Raw genomic sequence first — 24,486 nt, forward strand, 5'->3', positions numbered from 1 at the left:
TGTATATGTATATGTATATGTATATGTATATGTATATATATGTATATGTATATATATATATGGCAGGCTTCTCTTGAAGGATAAGAAGCAAATCGAGGAAGGCCCAAAGCAAAAGTCATTGGCAGTTTTTACAGTATAATTTCTCAAGTAGCAGAGTCCTTGACAGAGAAAAGAAATTAAGGAGGAATTGAATTTATTTTCTCAGATCTCAAATAACTTAGTAGTTGTTTTATAATCCCTGCCTGGAACAATACTGGAGTAGGGAATTTGGTTACTGTCCCTACCTTCTCATTCACAAAATTACCTTCCCATAGAAAGAGAAATTGAATTTTTCGCTCCCTAGTCTTTGAATTTCTGTAGCTCGCAAGGACAAGTATTACTTGTTTACTTATTGATTAAGTAAATGATTATATGTTAAATAAAGAAGTGACTATTAGAAATATAGTTTTGATAACCTGCCATTTAACCATCAAGAAGAATACATTTACACACAGTAGAGTGCAACAAGGGTTAATAATAAACTTAGGTTATGAGTTCAGAGATGGTCTCAGAGTTCCTATTATGTACAGTTGCAATGATGAAGAAACAGAGCAAGTGCCTTCGTCTGGTTCTTAGAGCTGCTGAGTCTAGAACTAAGGTCATCTAAACTTCCGGAGAGTTTACTTATATATGTGTTATGGCTTATCGACAATCAACACTGCTGAGTTGGCAGCAAACCAAAATAAAACAGTGGCCCATTCTTCATCGTTACATTATTCTCTTTTTGCCTTTCAGGTATCTCTGTGCTTTACTTACATCTCTATGATGTGTTCGGGGACCCTGCTTACCTACAGATGGCACATGGCTACGTAAAGCAAGGTCTGAACAGTTTGACCAAGCGTTCCATCACCTTCCTGTGTGGGGACGCAGGCCCCCTGGCGGTGGGCGCTGTGGTGTATCACAAGATGAACAATGAGAAGCAGGCGGAAGACTGCATCACCCGGTAATCATATTTCTTTTTGAGGATTATGATCTAGATGTCATAATGGATTCTGTATGTGTTAGCACAAGAACATTTTAGTGAAGGTACTTTTCTTCCAGCAGTAAATCTTACTACTGTCATTTGATCACACATAATCCCGATTTAGTTAAGGAACAACCATTATAGTTCCTATTTTATTGTAAGATGTAATGACACTGACACACACCAGATCAAACATTAGTTTAATAACAAAAATGAGATCAAAAGTTTGATCATGTGATTACTAACATAAGGTGCTGTCCAAGATCAATAATCCAAAAAATGTGCTTCACTTCACTTCCTTTCGTGGGCTGGGGGAGGCCTCCTAACGGATGACAGACTGATTCAAAATTGTTTTTCGTAGGAGCAAATACCATGCAAATCCAGATTCTTATTTTTAATGTAGAGCAGGGCAGCTCACTAGAAGCTTGTGAATTATGAAGAATTACTAAACTGTGGTACTAATAAACTACAATTATTGTTTGACTAGAGCTTATTGAGCACAAATTCTATCAAGAAGTCTGGCTCCATGCAATACTGCAAGCTGTGCTGTTAGGCTCTGCTGAACATATTAACACACAGGAAGTTGCAATTCCAGCGAAGGTTTTTGGTTTTGTTTTGTTGTTTAATAGACTTTACTTTTTTTTTTTTTTTTTTTTTCATTTCATTTATTACTGGAGAGAGCGTAGTGGGAGAGAGGGACAGAGGAAGGGGGAGAAAGAGAATCCTAAGCAGGCTCCACGCTCAGCACGGAGCCCAACGCAGAGCTCAATCCCATGATCCTGGGATCTTGACCTGAACCGAAATCAAGTCACATGATCAACTGACTGAGCCACCCAAGCGTCCCTAGACTTTACTTTTTAGAGCAATTTTCCATTCACAGAAAACTTGAGAGGAAGGTACAGAGATTTCCCATATACGTGCTATCCCCACACCTGCATAATCTCCCCATTATCAACATTCCCCACCAGAGGGGCGCACTTGTTACAGTGGATGAACCTATGCTGACACACCATGATCACCCAAGCCCATAATTTACATTAGTTACATTAGTTACCTTTTGGTGTGGTGCAGTTGGTGGGTTGGGACAAACGTGTAATGACGTGTATCCATCATCATACTATCATAGAGAGTAGTTTCACCGCCCTAAGAATCCTCTGTGCCCTGCTTATCAATCCCTCTTCTCTCCTCCCTAACCCCAGAAACTACTCATCATTTTACTGTCTTCTTGGTTTTGTCTTTTCCAGAATGTCATAGTTGGAATCATACAGTATGTTGCCTTTTCCAATTGGCTTCTTTCACTTAGTAATATGTATTTAAGGTTCTCTCATGTCTTTTCATGGCATGACAGCTCATTTCTTTTTAGTGCTAAATTACAGTCCATTGTCTGGATGTACCAGAGTTATCCATTACCCTACTGAAGGACATCTTGGTTGCTTTCAAGTTTTGGAAATTATGAATAAAGCTAATGTAAATGTCTATGTGCAATTTTTTGTGTGGACGTAACCTTATAGCTCCTTTGGGTAAATATCAAGGAGCGCAATTGCTGGGTCATATTATAAGGGTAGGTTTAATTTTGTAAGAATTTCCAAACTATCTTCCAAAGTGGCTGTACCATTTTGCATTCCCATCAGCAATGAGTGAAAGTTCCTATTGCTGCGCATCCTGCCAGTGTTCCAGATTTTGGCCACTCTAATAGATGTGTCGTGGTATCTCCTTGCTTCTTGCTTGTTTTAGTATTTATTCTTAATGTTTATTTACTTTTTGAGAGAGTGAGAGAGCACAAGCTGGGGAGGGGCACAGGGAGAGGGACAGAGGATCCGAAGCAGGCTCTGTGCTGACAGCAGTGAGCCTAATGTGGGGCTCAAACTCACGAACTGTGAGATCATGACCTGAGCCGAAGTCAGACGCTTAGCCGACGGAGCTACCCAGGCGCCCCGTCCTTGTTTTAATTTGCATTTCCCTGACATACAATATGGAGCATCTTTTTATATACTTATTTGCCATCTGTATTTCTTCTTTGGTGAAGTGTCTGTTAAGGTCTTTAGTGCATTTTTTAATTGGGTCCAGCAACATTTTAATCAGTGATTGCCCCCAGTTTGACCATGGTTTTTGATTCCCACTACTCTTTCTTATAAATTACTGTTGGAATGGCATTATCATCACTGATTTCGTTGGTGGAGGATCTTTGGTTAACTTTACACTGTGCAGTGGTGTGTATTTCATTAACAGGCTTTGGCCTAAAATTCTAATAACTACAGGTTTTTCCCCCCCTCAAAATTTTATTATGAAAAATTTCAAACATGCAGAAATGTTGAAAGAACAGTGAATACCTGTATATCTACCCACATAACTTCTAGCATTCACATTCACATTTTACCGTACTTGCTTTATCACAGATCTAATCCATCAATCTATTCCTCTATCCACTATTAATCCTTTTGTGGGGGGGCGGGGGATGTATTTCAGAGTAAATTGCAGACATCGGTATCCTTCCTTCTAAATACTAAAGCATATATATCATTTACTTGGGTTCAATACCTGTTTAGTTTTCTTCTTTTGACATAAAGTTTACACACAGTGACCTGCCCAAGTTTGATTGATATTTGTTGAGTTTTGGCAAATGCATATACCATCTAGATTTGCAACACAGAAACTACGTTTCTGGGTTTTTTTAGCCACACATCTGCTTTATAGACTCCGAAGGGAGTCTCATTCAGTGAATCATTCTTAAGTATCATAAAAATAAGCTGTAGTGGTCCTAGTATTTTATACGTAATGCCAGCCTTTCTCAAAACATGTACAACCAGATAGTAATTGTTTGTTATGTGAAACATGAAAACAAGATTTATGTATTCAGACTGGGTACGTGCTAATTAAACAAAGTTAAATATGCACCTTTACTGGCCGCTCAGAGCCTTCAGTAGCTTTTATGCGCGGGGGAAACTCGTGACCGTAGGGAGTGGAATTTGCCAAACTTGTCAAGTAGACAGCCCCTTTTCTCAGGACATTTCAGGGCCTACTGTTCTAAGAAACACTCTTTGGGGGAATAGTACCATATATTAATACTGGTTTATTATAAAATACTCTTAACGGTAAACTAAAATTTCTTTTTTTTGACACCTTGATAATAAAGGTGTTTTTGTTATTTACATCTTTTTAAAAACGTTATCAACATTTCGATAATAATTATAGCCAATAGATTTGTTAAGATGAAACATATAGAATGTGGATATACGGTAGGAAAATAAGCTACTCATGGCCACAGTTTTGATTTTTCATTTCTAGAGTTCATGGTACAACAGGGGAAAAAAAAAAGGAATTATTTATAAATTGCTTTCACATTTCTTCCCTTTTAAGGGAAAAATCTGTAAGTCTTCTCAATTCAATTGAAATAATTTGATGTCATTAGATATTAAACCTACTGGTTTGTTTCATTTTTTACTGACCCTTCTTCTTCACATCACATAGCCCTTTGGAAATGGCAGAGTTCTGTGTGTGGCACCTCACATCCCATTTCAGCTTACCTTTCCTGGTTTTTCTTAATATGATGGTCTTTCAGAATCATCATTTTGAGTTATAGAGACAAAGGAGTCAATGTTTCCCTAAGATAGGGATTCTTAACTTTGGGGCCCTGAGAATCTTAGGGCTTCCACAGGTCTGTAGAAAACCCCAAATTGTAGTCAGCATGGAGAGAACACTTAACACTTTTCTCAGACGGGTCTATAACTCCCTAAAAAGGAGTGTGTGTCTTTGTGTCTGTGTCCATGTTCAAATGTCCTGCTGTTAGTGGAGGCAGGTGGCAAGGAAAAGGATAAATAGCACAATTTTTTCCCTTCTGTTTGATTTGTACTGTGTTCGTTTTCACCCTTCCTTCCACACACAGTTGGTGCCACCGTGCAGAGAGAGCACTGCCTACTGACTGTTCCTACTGACTGTTCAGTGACTGATGTGATATACAAAGTGCTTTGGGGCCAAGACTTAGAATAATGAATTTGGGCTTTCTGGTCAGAAAGTATCCACTCTCTCTTTTGTAGTGTGATGAGTAAGAAAAGGACTCCTTTTTAAAAAGTTACAATCCTTTAGATGATATAAGGTAAAAACTCTCCCCAGTAACACCCTCGGGAAATAGGAGTGGAACAGAACTATCCTGGTTTTAGATGTCCTTATTCTTCCTTCAGTGACATTTCAGTACCATGTCTCTTCTGAAGATCGGTTGCTATTAATATCAACATAGCAAAACAAATGGAGCTGCAATGATGTGCTTCTGGTTTTGAGTTTTTGAAAACACACAAAATAACCTTTATGACTATAAATGCTATCATTTCTTCACTTTATCTTGAGAATGTAGCTTGTAAAACATGCAGTTAAAAATGCTACCTTTAGTAATCATCAGAACCAGCTAATGAGTTTTAAGGATTTGAATTCAAATCCAGAAAAAAAAAAGGAATACTTCCTTTCTTACCCTAAAGTCTGAAGTATTATTTTAAGGAGATACTCTGAGCAATACTTCATCTTCAAACATTTGAAAGGATTTTGCTATCTACTTTAAACTTCCAAAATGCAAATGCGTTTGGCTGCAAAATAATTGGAATGCTGATTATGTATCGCCACCTAGTGGTAATATAATCCATAACATTGGCCTGTAAAGGAAACGTGGTTCAAACACATTTAGGTGAGAACATCATTGGAGTTAATGCAATAATTGTTCTGAGTAACTTCCATAGAGCAGTATTTGTTTAAAAAATTCACAGTAATTTTCCTTTTTTGAATAATTCAATTTCCTTTATAATAGCAGACCAAAAATGCTTTTTCATATCTAAATTCAATACAATTTAATATGCTTACATTAAAACTTGGTAATAAATTTTTAAATCAAACCTCTGAAGTATTCCTTCTGTTTACTACAACAGTTGAGTTTTTATCCACTGAAAAGATTTTATTTTGTTAAGATCTCAACATTACTGAGTTACCAGTTCTGGCATGAGAATAAAATAGAATTTTTTTAATAAATGTTCTTAAGTTCTTTAAAAATATTAGGGGTGTGTCTGTGTATGATACTGAAGTAGAAAAAAAAAAAATGGCCCATAATTCTACCAACCGGACAGGCCTGCTGACATTGGGGAAAATCTTAAGAAACAACAAGAAAATTGAAAGTGACCTTTGCCCACCATGTCCCTATTCCTAAGATAACCACTGTTCCACTGCGAGTTTAATGCCTATACATATAGAAGAAAAAACATACATGAGCCAGCATTTGCATGTTTAACCAATCTGATGAGATGCCTCCATTTGTTGAGGTATAATATAACCGACAAGGTATAATAGAACTGTCGGTAACTGCAACCCGCCGTGCTTTTTCACACCCCTCTTTCCTGACCAGGAGTGAGTTCTCTTAAGGACACTTTTATAACTTTTACTCAGTCTATTTCATAATTGTTAGCCCCTCCCAGTCACTAAAAGCATCTCATTCTGGTTATTAAGACGTGGCTTTTTAATTTTAAATTGTGAGTGTTCCTCTCCCCCGACCACAGCCTTATGGAAGTGGAGTGGGGAGGGCTGGGCTAAAGGAATTGTCTGTTCTGCCACAAGTACCTTCCCTATGGAGCCAGGACACTCTTCATTATACCCATTGGTTATAGACGTGGCAGCACTCGTTAGGTTTTTGTTTGTTTGTTTTTGTTGTTTGTAGATATTGGTGGTCTCCAGAGATTAGCAGTAGGAGCTGTATCCCCCCTCAGCTGTAACCTTAACACTAAGTACGTTAAAATGAGAGCACGAGCAGTGAACCAAGTCCTACCAAATAAAGAAACCAAGTGTACAAACACTGATTAGGAAGTCAGACACATGCACATACACACAGGTAGTCTCCTGCCCTGTTCTTGTGACTTAGAGAAAACCACGTTTGTCCCCAGACAATCTTATTAGGTCTTCTTGATCAAACCAGTAGTAGAGCCAGTACCATCTTCCACACCTTCCACCTGTCTTCACCATTCATCCCACCAACAAAAAAACCGTCTTTAACATTCTTTACCTCACTTATCGGCAAATCCTCTGGTGTAGATTTTGGTAAACGTATTTCAAGTGCCGACTGCCTCTGAATGGTGATTCCTGATAAGAGTCGTTCAAGTATAGCCAGGCACCCCAGGGGTGTGATTCTGGATACTTCAAATGTTTATTATAGTGTTTATATTAAATAGTGCTTATTAATTAAAGCATATATTAAATATGCTAAAAATTAAAGCATATATTAAATATGCTTATAATTCCCGATATATAAAGTTAGATGATATACTTGCACAGGCACTGTTTATACTTAACTACTTTGAAAGTAAATTTCTACACAGACAACAAGAGAATTTTACAAACAAATAATGGCTTTGTCCTCAGGCAGTGCGGTCAGTGTCATCTGCTACCTGAGGACAAAGCCATTATTATTTGGTAGGGCCGATGTCCTCTCATTACTGCTCTTTTCCTGAAATTCCCTGGCTCTTCCCTCTTACTTTTCCAGTAGACTGATATTTTGTCAAGTTTCACCAAAAATTATATTGTTTTAATAACTGAAAACACATTGACTATATAGGGTAATTTAGGGGTAATTGAGATGTACTTTCAAAATTTCATGTGATAAAAATCCAAAAGAGCAAAGACATTTTCCCTACTTATCCTATTTGCTTTCCACACCCTCCCCACCACCCCCCTACGAAAGGCAGAAAGGTTCATTCTCTGAGTTCAGACTACAAATATGGTTGCTTTCCTGAGCTCCTTTCCTTGCGAACCCCACCTAGTTCCTGGTTCCCTGGGGCTTCCCTTTTTGGTCCTCTGGAAAGAAATCCACTCTGCCAAGTATTCCCACGACTGCAGCTGAATCTGGGGCTAAATGCTGGCAACGTGAGAAAGGAGTGAAACAGTAGAGGCTTACCCCACCCTCCTGGGACCACAGCTCCTCCAGTCTGTGAGGAAGGGTCCCTCCCTCAGAGACCTGGCTTCCATGGGCTCCTGTTGCCTTCGTTTCTGCCAACCCTGTGAGACTGCTTGCGGCCCGGGGTGTGAGTAAACGGAGGGAAGAAGAGAGAAAATAAAGAAAACTGAGAGGCTTTACTCACTGTCTCTGATGTCAGGCATGCCCTTTCCCATTGTTTCTTGAGACAGAACTCAAGGGTTTCTTCCAGGACTCTCTTTCAGCCCTTGGGGCTCACTTCCAGGTTTGGGACTATTCTGAATTCAGGCCAGGGGAATACCGTAGATGAAAATACGGTAAACTCACCACTGGTTTGGTAGTACTTCAAATTCTGGTCCTCCCCACTCTGCCTGCTGCTGTTTACTGTTTGGAGTCCTCAAAGAGCCGCTCTGCGCATTCTCTCCAGGTCTTGGAGCTGCGTTTACCAGGAGAGGCAGGCTGGAGTGTGCTTACTCCGTCTTACATGGGGCCAAAACCAGAAACAACTTTTTGTGGCAAGCCACGCTGAGTCTATCAGTAGGGAATCAATATCTTATAATATATCCCTTCAGTGGGATACTATACAGCTGCGATAAAGAATGAGACTACTCTGGATGTGCTGATGTAGAATGTTTGTCAAGATGTATTGATAAATAGCAAGCCACAGAACATTTGGGGAGATATAGATATGCATATTTATGCTTCTATGTGCATAAAATAATTCTAGGACTATCCAAGAATTTGGTAACCGTGGTTGTTTCTGAAAAGAAGGGTGGGACGGCTGGGAGACTGGGAAGACAGGGAGGCTGACTGATGCCTCTGTGCTCTCTCACGTCTTATCGGCTGTGGTACATCAGGCCGTGGTACAGACACTTCACGGAGGCCTGATGACATGTTAAGAAATGAACTAAGGAAGGAGGTAAGTAACTGGGGTGTAGCAGACTTTTCATTCAGTGCAAGTAGATTTCATCCTTTGAATTTGTTTCTCATTTCTATTGTGAACTGAAGAAAAATTTAGTCGAGGGATAATTTTTGAACCCGGACTACCCTTTGTGGTCTGGCTCAGCGCACTTAATGTGTAATAATATATAACAATTTATAATATAAACCCATGAAAATGTTTAGTTTATATATTAATTATATTTAAAATGTTTAAAATAACTGTAATAGTAAATTAATATATAATATTTCTATGCATATATTTATGTGTATGTATTTTTGAATGTCCCAGTTTAAGTATATACCATTATCTGATCCCTTTCAAGTTATCTTAGGCATGTATTTTTATTCCCAGGCTAATTCATCTAAATAAGATTGATCCCCATGCTCCAAATGAAATTCTCTATGGACGAATGGGCTACATTTACGCTCTTCTCTTTGTGAATAAGAACTTTGGAGTGGAAAAGATTCCTCAAAGCCATATTCAGCAGGTACCACATTTTTGTGCTTTTTGGAATCTTGTTAGGATCTCAGTTAGGATCCCCTTGTTAGGATGCCTCAACTACTGGTTTTGTTTCTCCGGTTAGCATAGCCCAGGTGGAAAATAGGTGTGTCGGCCTCTAAAGATCAGGCGGGATCAGGGAGCTGACACTGTCCTTCTGAGTGCTGTTGGAGACACAGAGAGTGACTGGGAGTGAGAAGAACAGCCTGCTCCATGTGAGAGTATGGCCCTTCCAAAGATGAGGGCCGGATCTCACCTCCCACGTGCAGGTGTCTCCTTTCATGCCTGAAGGAATTCATGCTTTCCTCCGACAAGTGAATTCTTGTCAGCTCTAGTAAAGAGAGTTCAGGATTTCTGTATCTCTGTCCTTTAGGCAGAACACAGTCACCCCTACTTTCTGCGAGGAGAATTAATCTGTGCCCGTCCGTGGCCAAAAGATCACGTCCCATTCACTATGTTCTCCATACCTCTTAGCAGAAAGTTCCACTGGGAAGATTTTTATTCTGGTTCTCTCATTATTGCTATCGGTTTTCTCCCTGTAGGTTTGTGAAACAATCTTAACCTCTGGAGAAAACCTAGCTAAAAAGAGAAACTTCACAGCAAAGACTCCACTGATGTATGAATGGTACCAAGAATATTATGTGGGGGCTGCTCATGGCCTGGCAGGAATATATTACTACCTGCTGCAGGTAAGAGGGGAAGATGGTGTAACTTGCTAATGCGCCTGCCGATTGGACTGTCCGGGGTGAGGACACCAGCACTGCCCTCGGGTGTTGCACCCCGCCGACTGCTGCATCACTCTCCTTGCAGTTTCCTGGCCTAGACAAACAAGGGCAGTGTTTGCCAAGGTGCATGTGAAAGTGCATGCACAGAAAAGGCACCGCGCTGTGAGATGACATTCAATTTGTAGGTGACCGTCCTTGCCCACCTAGTGCCACTCCTGCAGACTGAAGTGTTCTCCTGTCCTTCAGCATGCAGTGCCTCGTGCTCTGCTCTGCTGTCTCAGCAGATGCCTTGGATTAATATTATTGCATATGATTAGACACAACCCATTGAAACAAATTCCAGAAGTAAGAACAAAATCAATAGAAAACAAATGACCATATGTTGCCTGAGGTTCACTTAGAGAGCAAAGCCACAGAGCCTTTTTGGCGGATTTTGTGTAACTTACCTGAAAAATAGCTGAATGCGCTGTGCCCAACAGCTCTTTGGATCTAATACTATAGAGGGACGTTAGCCAAAGTCGAAAAGACTAAGGCCAAACAAAATTTACTGCAGCAAGCATAACCTGGCAGGGGAGGTCAGAAGAGGACTTCTCATGAAAGCATCCTTTCTGGGGGCTTATTTAGCTCTTTTTAAGGAGAAATTGGCACTCGGGAATAAAAATCCATAGCAAAAGAAAATTGATTTTTAATGGCAGCAAAGGTGCCCCCCTCACCTTCCCAAAGTACAATGCGGCATAAAGAAAAGTGTTTCATTAATATGTTCAACATGAGTGCTTGGATATACATACTATTAGCTGGTTGAGTAGCCGGCTGCAATAATGCAAAATCAATGTCAGACTTTCCCTCTCCCTATAGCTAAACAATGACAACGAAGCTGAAAAACTCAAGGTTATTATTGCCTTTGAATGCAAAGTCACACTTGGAGTGTTAGTGGCAGTAAGAGACCAACTTTTGTATTTGTTCTGCACTTCTCAATTAAGAGTTTTAGAATGGGGGGTTTTGACAATTCAGACTTAGACTGTTTTTCTGGCATAAGCCTCCACTGGCTCTGTATTTCCAGAAGTAAATATATATTCTTAAGTTTTCAGGAAAAGAGAGTTGTGTTCTGAAGTTTAAAGGTGAGGTAGAGTCCTACATGTCAGTGACTGGACAGCCTCATGACCTTTCATTGAAGCAGATCATCAGGAGTCATTTTACTGTCCATCTGCCTCCTTTTGGTGGCTATAGTGAGAAACCTGGAAACCTGTGTTCCAAATTTTCCATTGGCAGATTATTGTCTATTTGAAATGATTTAATTCTTAACCCAAAAAGTCCATTCCAGTAGGTGCTTATGTATCAACATAAAACAAACTATTATTTGTAGTTCATTTGAGATAAATTCTGCAAATTTAAGGAAAATTCTCCTCTAGCAGTTTAAACTGAGCTTGTACGATATTCCGTGGGTAAAGTGAAATCTGTACATGCCCTGAAGAACTTCGTGCACGGTCAGTACGTGTGCTTCATGCCCCTGCCTGTTCCCTCACCCCACATGCCCACCCACTGCTTGGCAAAGACACTTTGATTTTTTTCTTTGAAAAAGCGAACAATGCAATGAATTAAGGACAGGACCAAAGGAGAAACTAAAAACTTAGATCAAAAATGAGGCTCATATGCCCTATGGCAGTGTGTCCCATCAATCCGTACATCGTTGTATCAGAATAATCCTGCATAAATATCAGTCCCAAATCCTCTGCAGAAAGGCTTTAATCTAGAACCTGGATCTAAATTCCAGGTCTTCCAACTTGTTAGCATCCTCCTCTATTGGAAACAGCTACCATTTCTCTAAATGTAATGGTGAAAGTTATGCTTGTGTTGTCTAATGCATCTCTTTGTGGCTTTCAGAGTTTGCTTAAGGTATTAAAACCTTAGGAAAGGTCTCTTGTGTTCCTGCATTGACTTAGGAAAATTATATGTATGTATACAACGATAAATACTGAAAAACAGTATGTATGTAAGATCTCAAGAGTTAACTGATAGCCTAATTTTAGTTTGTTCCAATAGGTTAAAATATATGGAATGGAATCCAAATCTAGCTCCTTGTGGTCATGTTTTCTTTCTGGTTTAAATCTCATCCCTGAGACTTAGGAAGATCTGTTTGCTTCAGCAGAACTAATGATTCCTTTCCTCATTTTTAGCCCAGCCTTCAGGTGAGCCACATGAAGTTACATGGTTTGGTCAAGCCCAGTGTAGACTATGTCTGCCAGCTGAAATTTCCTTCTGGCAATTACCCTCCTTGTGTGGATGATAATCGAGATCTGCTAGTCCATTGGTGTCATGGTTCACCTGGAGTAATCTACATGCTCATCCAGGCCTATAAGGTACTGTGAGTTTTCTCATTTTTGAAATAATTTGGAAAATGTGACATAAAATTCTATTACTTAAAATTATTTTTATGTATAATCTTTAAAGGAGCAGTAGATACATTACTTGTTGGATCTAAGATCATTTTGCTAAATGGATTCTAATCATTCTTACAGTATCCCTCTGTACCAAAGCAGATACTATTTTCCTAGATCGGGAGGCTGCTTCACTGACAGGTAGAATAGTCAAGATGGTAGCAGCAGTAGTAGAGCCAAGAGAAGTATCCCAGAAGTTCGGTTGAAAACAGAACCTTTCTTGTGCATTGCTGGTGGGATTGTAAAACGGTGCAGCTGCCATAGAAGAGAGTTTGGTAGTTCCTCAAAAAATTAAACGTAGAATTAGTATATGATCCAGCAGTTCAACTCCTAGGTTTATATTCCCCAAAATTTAAACACAAAGATTCAAGTAGATATTTGTGCACATATGTTCCACAGCAGCATCATTCACAATTGCCAAAATACAAAATGTGATATCCCGCCCCTACACACTCACTGGAATGTTACTCAGCCATACAAAAGAATAAACTTCTGATCCATACTACAACAGCAGGGACCTTGGAAACATTATGCCAAGTGAAATAAGCCAGATGCTCAAGGACAAATACTCTATGATTCCTTTTATATGATGTGATGGCTAATATGTAATATCTGAACAGGCAAATGCATACAGGAAGAGAATAGAACAGAAGCTAGCAGGGACTGGTGCCCGGTGGGAGGGATGGGGGACGAGGTGCAGGCTCACTTCATGGGCACCGAGTTTGTTTGGGATGATGGAAACGTTTTGGAAATAATAGTGATGATTATACAACATTGTAAATGTAGTTAATGCCACTGAATTATACACTTCAAATGACAAAATTTACAACTTTTATATTTTCTCTTACTTTACCAAATAAAAGAAATGCAAATATCATTTCTTAAAAAGCATGTGATGGCAGAGCCATAATCAAAGAACAGGGTTTTATTTGAAAGAAAAAGAAAAACAAAATAGAAGTAAACCAAGATATCTATGTCTGTTGGTGCCCAATCGACAAATTACAAATCTGTGGACTATGAATAGGCATTGGTATCTCATACTCTAAGTAAGCATTTAGTACATCAAATTTTACTTTCAGAAAGTTGGATATAATGGGAGAACTTTCTAAGCCACCTTATTCTACTTTTCAGAACATTTAGTTTGCAATGAGATATTAAAGCTGTCTACTGAGAATATTTCTTGAGTCTTTGATCAATATATAGGAGGCCACAAAAGATTGGAGAGATGTGTCTGTATTTTTCTGACATAGTATTTTGTAATCAAATCAGTTTTTATAATCAATTTTATATACAGTTTCTTCCCCATATATAAAGAAACTTCCTAACAGTGAAGGGCATTATTGTTAACCAAAGAAGATAGCATGCAGTTCTTTGGAAATTAACTGATGATAATAGCAAGTCACAAGTAAAATCAATGCTACTTCACCACTAACACCTATGTACATAAACACAGAGCGCACACAAAACGCGGATGGCACAGACAAGGTCATATGCAGTTATTTAAAAGCAAAAAAAAAAAAGCAAAGCTAGTAAGCTTTTATAATTTGTCCCCACCCACACGACACACTCTCTGGCTCTAAATCCCTTACCCTTTCTTACCAAGCCACCTCTATCTCGCCCCTCTTGCCCTGTCTCCCCCCCTTTCCCATCAGGAAGGAATGTCAATAGACGTTTCTTTTTATATCCCTTGTAATAAAACTTTCCCTTGGCTCTGCAGGTGTTCAGAGAGGAACACTACCTCAATGATGCGTACCAGTGTGCTGACATGATCTGGCAGTATGGGTTGTTGAAGAAGGGGTACGGGCTGTGCCACGGCACCGCCGGGAACGCCTATGCCTTCCTGACACTGTACAACCTCACACAGGACGTGAAGTACCTGTATAGGGCCTGTAAGGTAGGCACCAGAACCACCGGCAAGAAAACACATTCCCCCAGGAGATTGTAGAGAGGGCTCCGGTCAATCTGATTTAATTCATTTACCTTTATAACCACGAGTCTGTAGAACAAATCCAGTTATTTAAGAAAAGCCTTCTAAACCCCTTCAGTTGAATTAGCTTTCTTGTATAAGGACACAGTTCTATTCAACATTTATGGGGGGAAAAAAAAGAAAGAAATTTTTCTCTGATAACCTTGGAGACAGCGGCTCAGATGGCTCATGACATTCCTCCCTCCCATCCTTCATACTCTTTCAGACCGTCTGTTTCTCTGTACTAACCCCTTTTTTCTGCCTGAAGATAGCTTTGGACTTTTCAGAGTAATTCTTACTATCAACTATCAACTTTTGGGGGTCTCTGGAAGAAATCACTACCATAATTAACATGGTCTCACTTTCAGTTTGCTGAGTGGTGCTTAGATTACGGAGAACACGGATGCAGAACACCGGACACCCCCTTCTCCCTCTTTGAAGGTATTTTTCACTCCTTTCTTAGTTGCCTTATAATGTCAGCATCTACTTCTCTGCTTGGTAATTAATGTATTTGAATTTGAGCTTTATCAACAAGTTAATTTTATAGTCATTTCTTAAACTACCTCTTTACCTCCTAATATGAGAACTCAATATTAAAAATCAAGTAGTACAGGGACCATCTCAGACCTAATACAAGTAGTCATAATGGTGACTACCCTTTATGGAGCCAAGCACAGGCCTGGCATTTTGCAGATGCCACCATAAATCATCTCAGCAAAAACATACAGACATTATTATCCTCATGTCACAAATGAGGACACGGAAGCTCAGACAGGTAAGTGGCCCGTGGTGCCATGTGAAGGAGCTGACGTGATAAATGACAGGGCTGTGCCTTGAACTTCTCTGGTTCAACTCTCCCTCCTGTCTTCCACCTGGATGAAGAGACTGAGCACCTCACTAGTGATCTCCTCGCGTATTGACCTGCATCATATATTAAACAAATGCTTGGTTCCTTTAAGTCGTTGCCATTAGTATCATAATGTCGTTGGTGCTAGCGAATGAAGCCACTCTATAAAACGGAGTCATGTGGTGTGATAACTTTTGCCTCTTTTTCTTCCTTCAGGAATGGCTGGAACAATATATTTCCTGGCTGACCTTCTAGTGCCCACAAAAGCCAGGTTCCCTGCGTTTGAATTGTAAAAGGAAAGCCTGCCCCCTGCAACTCACTGCATGAGCCTTTCTGTATATCAAACCTGGACGAAGTGCTTTTATTGCTTTTCAAGGAGACATAGGGTCAAACCGTGTACTTGATTTAGTTGATTTTTTTTTTTAATTTTGGAATTTGTCTTCAGTTCGGTTGCTTCTGTTTATCATTCACTTTTACTTAAAAGTATCCAAGGAAATCCTTTAACTTTAACTTCAGTTTCTTCCTAAAGGAAGGGTGAGTGATATGTGCAGTGTTTTGAGGGCATAGATGTATATATTTCAGAACTTGGAGGAAACCTTACTCTTACTTAAGCTTATGAATATAACCATCCTTTGCTGTTCCAAAACTGTTTAAAAGAAACTAAAAATGTAGATAAAGAAAAATATATGGTTATTGCTGGACATTGCTATCCACCTCCTTAGTATTTTTCCTCCAACAGGGCGGACAGTTTTATAACTTTGTTTTTCTTTAGGTGGTTGATTATGAAGGGGGACAAAAATATTAACTATATGCTTCTGAGACAAAAGTTGCAAGAGATGCAAACTGGTTTAAGGACCATAGTGCTTGTTTAACTAGATACCAATACTTTCAGATTTACTTCTTTTTGGTAGTAAAGCATCCAGGTTCTATTAGTCAACATTTTTATCAAAAATTTCTAAAATGCATTGGTGGTTTTGAAAATTCTGGTTTGAAGATTAGTTTAAGATAAGCTAACAAAAAAGTTTATTGTTTATCCTAAAATAAGTTATTGTATCTTTGAACTATTTATTTACATTTGTTTGTTCCTTGGATTTAGTATAAGATCAGGAAACGATTTTCTATATGTGAGTATGTGGTGACTTAGGATTTGAGTTCACCTTGTCCAATTGACCTTGTAAACTTAGATTTGTGTTTTACTTACTTGGCAATGACTATGCGTTACTGCTCGCAGTTTGGTACAAGCCATAAGATATTTTCCTTCCTTTCAATCTATCTGGATGTTTGTCTTTTCACTGAATAGTACAGTACTCTGCATCTCTCTAAAAGGGGGAAAGGGTGCTATATAGCCAGTAACTTGAATGAAAACACTAAGGTTTCCATTGAAATGCTGTTTATTTGGGAGGTATTATCCAGTGCAAAGGATTAGAACAAACACATCCCATCTCTTTGCATATCCTAGGTTTAACACTCATCAGTTTCTGAGCCCTCAGGATCCTGTATTTAACCTGGTAGATGAAGGGTCCCTGGTGCTTCACATTCTCTACAAATGTTTTCACTTATCAGCTTCCCTTCCTCCTCCTTCCTTTGCTGCCTTTCCCAGGCTTGTTTCATCATTTCTTGCATGTTCTGACTGATTTTAGAACATTTTGCAGCTTTGAAAATCAGGGTCTAAGAATTTTAAATGTGCCTATTTCATGGCTTTCTTGGTCATAAAAGCATGCTGTTTTTATTTTAAATTGGAACCAAATCCCAATGGGTATATGTTGGTTCCTCAGGATAGTAGTCCCCTATTATTTTACATTTAGTCCCAAAATAGCTTATATTATTGGAAATTGACCCTTTAAAGGCTTCTGATGGAAGGATCTAAAAACCAGCCCACTGCTCAGTTCCTAGGATTAGCTTATTCCTCAGTGACTCGCACTAGTTGGGAAAACCTTGTGCCTCTCAGATGTCTGAAGCTGCTGGTAAACTTTGCCTTTCTCCTGGGTGTTTCAGATGAGCACTGTTGGCATTCCTAGTAAAGCTAATTTGCCTTTGGCTGGATATCCAACTTGAAAGAAGAAAACCCATTTGGTTTAGTTAAATGTCTTACAATACTGTGCCTGTACTTTTAGCTACTGTAATTACCAAGGGAAAGAGAGCAAAACACACTTTCTCTTAGCCAGAGGAAACTTGATCACAGTGCATCTCCAGCATCTTGATTAATTTAACCCCAGGAAGACTTCTAGGTGGGGAGAAGAACATTCTGAATAAGAGTCATTAATATTTAGGTTGCAATTTACTGTCATCCATTAACAAAGTCATCAATACAAACATAATTCAGGTTTCTTTTTTTTTTTTTTTTTCTTAAGCTTTTTAGGACTTTAATTAAGCTGGTGGATTTTCTATTCATGCCATTATTTCTTTTATTTATGCTTAAGAGGTAAGAAAATCGGATAGGATTTTAAACTCCAGCAAAAGCCGTAAAACTAAGACCAATATCCTAAAGCCATGGAGGAAACTGAAACTTTTATACCAGCTTTATTAGTTTTAGAAGGAAGAGGCATCATTGCAGTTCTATTTCTGTTACATCATTTTTCCCTCAGATATTTTCTTTTCTTTTGGTGAAAAAAAAAAAAAAAAAAAAAAAACCTTTCCAAAAGTTGCCTCCCAAAAAACTTCATAGTATCTCTTCCCTCCCCATACAAAAATGAGGTAATAAAATCCTAAAAGCTTCTTGAGCAGTGTTCATTTATCTTGCCATGCATTTCTGTTCCTGTGGTGATGAGAAATTACAGTAGTTAACTTTTCATCATGTAAAAATGTTAACATTCTCACAGCCATTTCCATCATCCCATTGGGTTTTGGTCTCCTTCGAGTTGTTGGTCTTTAATCCTTAGAGTCATTGATTTCCTTTTCATCTTTGATGTCAGTTCCAATTCTTTGGCATCAAAAGCCTTCATGGTAGGAAGAGTTTTAGGTAAAAGTGGACCCAAGATGATCCCGCTGCTACTGGCTGATTTGAAATACAAAATGTGAAGAGTGAACATTTATTCGTCTACTCCTTTGGCTACTAGAACTTATCTGCAGTCCTTTATTACTCATACCAAATTCTAATTCCACCTTTGCTTCCCTTCAATAGGTCAGAGCACCCCATTTCTCTAGTACTGAGCTGTAGAACTGTTTCTCCTGTAGATACAGAACAGAGTGGGATATTCAGGGAACCCACCCCAGTGTTATATTGCCATTTATTGGGAAGGGCTGGGGTCATAGGTATTTCTATGTTCTGTAAAGGATTTCACTTACTGATTCTCAATAAAATTTTATTAGGACTGTACATGTCATGTGCTTTCTGTTTGCTTTGGTTTAAACTTGAGAAATCTTTTCTTTATATGGTAAATGAGGGCTTTTCCTCTATACTCTCATTCCCTAGGATTTGTTCCTGACTTTTCATCATTATTTTATCAAACAAGATAGATTCAGAGGGAAATATTTTTAAATCTGATTATTATAGAATTAGGAGGAATCTACTAGGATCCAAACAGGGCAGTGTATTAACCATCTCATACATATGAGAATCCACCCTGTGGTTAATAAGTAAAGGCCTAATTCTAGAAATTGATTTCCCTGATGACCAATTCTGAAAGGAACTTTGAAGAGAGGAAGAGATTACATGAGGCATAATTATGAAGTGTATATTCAGAGGTAGGAAAGGAGCTCTGCTGTATCACCTGGCAGGACCTTGTGGCACTTAACTTTCATGCCACAGCTGTGTAGTGTGATGGCACAACAGAGATCTGCCAAATAATAAATCCTTATTTTCATCCCTGAATTAAGATTTCATCCTCTGGCACGTATCATTAAAATGCCCTTCATCCCTCTAGTGTTGTGTCTAAATGACTCATCATAGGAAGGATAAATGCACAGTTATTTTTATTACACTGTTTTGAATGAATGAATGTATAGTTGGTGATAATCACATCTTTAGATGCAGGTGATGAGGAGTGAAGGGGACAGTGGCTCACAGAGGCCACCCAGAGACCCCAAATTGATGTCTGGAGCATTCCTGCTCCCTGTTGGCAAGATTACACTGCGGTGGGTAAAGCTGGCCAGCCCCGCTGTCTGGTTTACCACTCCCTGGCTCGTCCTTCGAACGGAGGAAAAATAATGACAGGCATATTAAATTGCACCACACTTGTAAGCTCATGAACAAACAAAACCTGAAGAACTAAGTCTCCTGCGATTTAACCCATAGTTGTTTTTTTCCCCTAACTTTGCATTAGAAAAGACCTTTGCCTCCCTCCCCCTACACTCTCTGAATAGAATAATAAGTTTTTTTGTGTCATTTCTTTTTCCCTAGATAGTTCCCACTGTGGATTCAGTGTCATTAAAAGTTTTGTGCATTCTCGATTCTTCTAAGCGTCATTGAAACTGAGAAAAACCTATAAGTCACTCCCTGATGATTTGCTTTCACATTCTGTTTCCCATCCAGACTTGCCCTTTTCCTTCTAAAGCTGAGGGTCAATTAACAAAGCAAGAGAACATTGGCTTTTTTACAATGGAGAACATATTGGCTTGATTGGTCCCATTATGTAAAGTATTGAAACAGTATTTTCCAGAAGCCCTGTGCTTGTGCATCCTCAGGGACTTCTTTGACAATTTTGTGAGTAATGGGAGAGAGTGCACACAATAAACCAAGAGGTGAAATAATGAGCATAGAGAAATGGATCTTAGCAGGACCACTGTTCATACTCAGCCAGTTCAATTTCACATTTCTACATTATGTTAACTTCCATGCACATGCAAATGACAACCATGGTGACATTAAATCTGCAGCTAATGTTCTGTCACTCTACAAATAAGTGTTCGAGAAAGCATTTCTGAGGCACTTAGTTATTACGCAGGGAAAGGCAGGACTCTTGATAAATCAGTTTATAAAGTAATGTCATAGTTGCCTAATTTCTCTTCCCTGATGTAGCTGGGATAGTAAGAAAGGCATCTGTGACCCAAAAAATACTGCGGTGGCTCACTGTGAAAGTGGATGGTTAATATTGGTCTCTCAGGATTCAGCAGTTAGGAATTAAGATGGGCACCCCCTTGCCGGTAAAATCCAAAGTGGTGGCACTGTTTATATGCTGCAAACATGCCATTTTATTTAAACATGCCATGAGCAATGCTTTAAAACCATTTTATCCCCCAAACTCATTAAGCACATATGTCTGTATGCAAGGTGCCTGGCAGGGGCATTCTGTGTGCACAGGATAGACATCCCTTACTCTGGTGACTCAGCCTGGTGAGAAAGACGAGTGATGAGATAAGTTACAACGAAATGTATTTGAATATTCCTGTTCAGCCCCCACCTACTCTTCCTTGTTCCACAAATTTCAAGAATGCCCAGATCTTTCCTGTGATCCACAGTGTCTGGCTATAATTAGAGATTTGGAGTTTATAATCCTGCAGGGAAGAAGACACTTTAAAAGCCACTCGGCCGGTCGAGAAGCACTCAGAGTTCTTTCATTTGGATCACCCTGATGATGGGTGAGATGGAGGGAAATTTGAGCACATAAAGTCACTTGCCCCCAAAATTACTTTCACTCAGTTGGCTAACTTCTCAAAACTCCCAGCATCAGCATTATTAATAATTTAGGTTAAATCCATTTCCTTCGGGAATCTGGTTAAAATGCAAAAATTTTTAAAAAGGTAGTTAATCAACCTGCTATTATTCATTAGCATTTTAGTACCTGGTTTCATGACCTACGCAGCAATTAATTTGAAGAACTTCAATCCCAACAACATTAAGTGTGCTACTAGCACATGCTAGGTACAGCATCTAGCTAGGATTCGGAAGATGATACCTGCTCACAAAAGACTGTTTAAATCTGGAGATAAATATAAATAAATAATTTCGGTATGATACAGAGCCTCACCAGGACTCGCTCTTTGTGAGTGGGGGGAAAGGCAGGTGTAGGAGAGTCAAGGAAACTTGTTAAGAAAAATTTGAGGTCAGCGCTTCTTAACCATATATGCATACAAATCACCTGGGGATCTTGTTAAAATGATACCAAAATGCCATTTGATGGGGCCTGAGATGCTGCAGTTTTAACAAGCTCTCATACAATACCTGTACTGCTGTCCACAGAGGCTACTTTCAGTACGATGGACCCAGATACTCCAGCATGGAATCCCGACTTAGTAGACAAGAAGGAAGTGAGGTCACGAGTTGGCTGATGACTTGATAGGACTGATATGTGTGAATCAAAGAGCACAAGCACTAGTACGAAGAGCATAAAAGCTGGAATGATTGGAGTCTGATTTTTTTTTAATGTTTACTTACATACTTTGAGAGAGAGAGGGCATGAGCATGGGAGGGGCAGAGAGAAAGGGAGAGAGAGAGAGAGAGAGAGAATCCAAAGCAGCTCTGCTTCGTCAGTGCAGAGCCTGACACCAGGCTTAAACCCACAAACTGAGAACATGACCTGAGCTAAAATCAAGAGTCGGACGCTCAACTGACTGAGCCACCCAGGCACCCCTGGAGTCTGATTTCTGATGTGACTCAGTTGCACATAACATCAGGCAATAGGTCTTGGGGTGATTAATTTTCTGTGGTGGTGATGGTAGCAAGTGAAAGAAACAGATTTGGAACATATATTTGTTTATAATTTTAATGGAAAATTTGCCAAAATTTGATATCTTTTCAATCCAAAGAGAGTAATAAGCTTCTGGTAATTTAAGAATCATATGGAAGATATTTATATTAAAGAGTTAATTTGAGGGGAGGAGCCAAGATGGTGAAACAGCATGGAAGTCTTTTTTTGTGTGTCTCGAGACCATGAAATACAGCAAAATCAACACTAAACCATCCTGCACACCTAGAAAACTGATTTGAGGATTAACACAACAATCTGTACAACCTGAACCACAGAACTCAGCAGGTATGCAGCACATAGAGGTATACTGGGGGAGAGAGAAGCCACAGAGGGCAAGGAGCTGTTTTTGCTTTCAAAGCGAGGACAGAGATGGGGGGAGAGTACAGGAAAAGCACTCCCACCAAAAGCAGCTGGAGAGAAAGTGGAAAAGTGGAAACAGCTGCAGGGACTGAACTAAAAAGGGAGAAAGGAGAGGGTTTAAATTCCATTAGGATTCTATAAACAGGGGGAGCACAGAGTCTGAAACTGCAGCTCAATACCTGGTGGTTCTCTGGTGGGAAAGGTGAATCCCCAGGAGCAGAGTGAGGTCTGGGAGGACCTCGGGCCACACGGGGAGAAGCAGTTCCACTGCTGGAAGGACATTTGGTAGGGGCTTTGCAGCCACTCGGTCCCAGCAGACTCCAGAGAACAACCACATATGCTGGTGCTGGAACAAGGTTGCTAATGGTGAAGCCTGGCACCAAATGTGTGCTGTTTTTCCATAATCCCTGAAATGCTGCTGCTACACGATTGCATGAACTTTTTCTGGGGCAGGCTGACACCCAGCCACAGTCTCTGGGCATCAGCAGCAGCAGTCCCACGAACGTTCCTGGGTGCGGCCAGCATCCAGCCATTGCTTGGTGAGACCCTCCCCAGAGGATCTGAACGGGTCAAAGCCACAGTCCCTCAGAAGTGAGGGGTCAGGAAACACAGCCACATATGAGATAAAACTCTGGAGGGAGGTGCCACCTGGCAACCTGATGGCTTGGTCACAGACAGGATAAAAACGGGGAGTGGACAGAAGCTGGAGACAAAGGACCCATGCATGATTGCTGGTCTGGGAGAGCAGAGTTCCGATACTAGAGACTGGGTAGCTGGGTGATGCCATTTTCACCCCTCCCACGTGTGCACATACACACCTACAAGCGCCACAACAATGCACCCCAGTAAGCTAAGCAGCGCCATCTAATGGAGAATGGAGCCGCTACACTAACCTGGGGCAACCTCACTCTTCAGGGACACCACAAATCTCTCTGCCTGCTTAGTTTACAGACTATAAAATACTTCATACTTTTATTTCTAGGGGAAAACGATGTAATTTCATCGAATTTCAGTCTGTTCACTGATCCACCTATTCAATTTTTTTTGTTTCTTTTTCTTGAATACAGAAAGAAAAAATTTATTTTTTCAATTTTTATTAAAAATATTTTTCTTCATTTTTTCTACTATATTTTTTACTTTTTTGTAAATTTTTAAAATTTTATTTTACTTCCATCATTTCAATTTATTCTATTTCATTGTATTAATTTTCTCAAATTATAAAATGTTTTCTTTTTTTTCTTTTCTTTTTTTTCCCTCTTTTTCTCCTTTTTTTTTTCCTCTATCAAGCTCCTTTCAATAACCAGACCAAAACACACCTAGGATCTAGCATCATTTATGTGATTTGTATGTGTGTGTTGTTTTAATTTTGTTATTTTAATTTTTTTATTTTAATTCCTTTCCTCTTTCAAAATGATAAAACGAAGGAATTTACCCCAAAAGAAAGAACATGAAGAAATGACAGCCAGGGACTTAATCAACACAGATACAAGCAAGATGTCAGAACCAAAATTTAGAATCACGATGTTAAGAATAACTACCTGGGGTAGAAAATAGATTAGAATCCCTCTCTGTGGAGATAAAAGAACTAAAAACTAGTCAGGCTGAAATAAAAAATGCTATAACTGAGCCGCAATCTTGAATGGATGCTATGGTGGCAAGGATGGATGAGGCAGAGCAGCAAATCAGTGATATAGAGGACAAACTTATGTAGAATAATGAAGCAGAAAAAAAGAGAGGGACTAAGGTAAAAGAGCACAATTTAAGAATTAGAGAAATCAGTGACTTGTGAAAAAGAAACACATCAGAATCATAGGGGTCCCAGAAGATGAAGAGAGAGAAAAATGGGTAGAAGGATTATGTAAGCAAATCATAGGGGAAAACTTTCCTAACCTGGGGAAAGACAGATATCAAAATCCAGGAAGCACAGAGGACTCCCACAAGATTCAACAAAAACTGACCATCAACAAGGCATATCCTAGTCAGATTCACAAAATACTCAGGCAAGGAAAGAATTATGAAAGCAGCAAGGGAAAAACAGTCCTTAACCTAAAAGGGAAGACAGATCAGGTTTGCAGCAGTCCTATCCACAGAAACTTGGCATGCTAGAAAGGAATGTCAGGATATATTCAATATGCTGAACCAGAAA

At 39.4% G+C, this 24,486-nt stretch overlaps 1 protein-coding gene across 2 annotated transcripts in view; it reads left to right on the forward strand.

The window, feature by feature from the left end:
* The window catches only part of LANCL1 (LanC like glutathione S-transferase 1), a 37,095-nt gene extending 18,425 nt beyond the window's left edge, over positions 1 to 18,670 (forward strand). For both annotated transcript variants that reach the window (XM_049614986.1, XM_049614987.1), the window contains exons 4-10: positions 775 to 982; positions 9,235 to 9,370; positions 9,924 to 10,070; positions 12,281 to 12,463; positions 14,259 to 14,435; positions 14,876 to 14,948; positions 15,571 to 18,670. In XM_049614986.1, coding sequence (XP_049470943.1) covers positions 775 to 982; positions 9,235 to 9,370; positions 9,924 to 10,070; positions 12,281 to 12,463; positions 14,259 to 14,435; positions 14,876 to 14,948; positions 15,571 to 15,647 — 1,001 coding nt within the window. In that variant the 3' untranslated portion in view covers positions 15,648 to 18,670. The remainder of the gene's footprint in view (positions 1 to 774; positions 983 to 9,234; positions 9,371 to 9,923; positions 10,071 to 12,280; positions 12,464 to 14,258; positions 14,436 to 14,875; positions 14,949 to 15,570) is intronic.
* Positions 18,671 to 24,486: the final 5,816 nt, after the last annotated feature.

The sequence above is a fragment of the Panthera uncia genome (assembly GCF_023721935.1).
Source record: "Panthera uncia isolate 11264 chromosome C1 unlocalized genomic scaffold, Puncia_PCG_1.0 HiC_scaffold_3, whole genome shotgun sequence".
In the NCBI taxonomy this organism is placed as follows: Eukaryota; Metazoa; Chordata; class Mammalia; order Carnivora; family Felidae; genus Panthera; species Panthera uncia.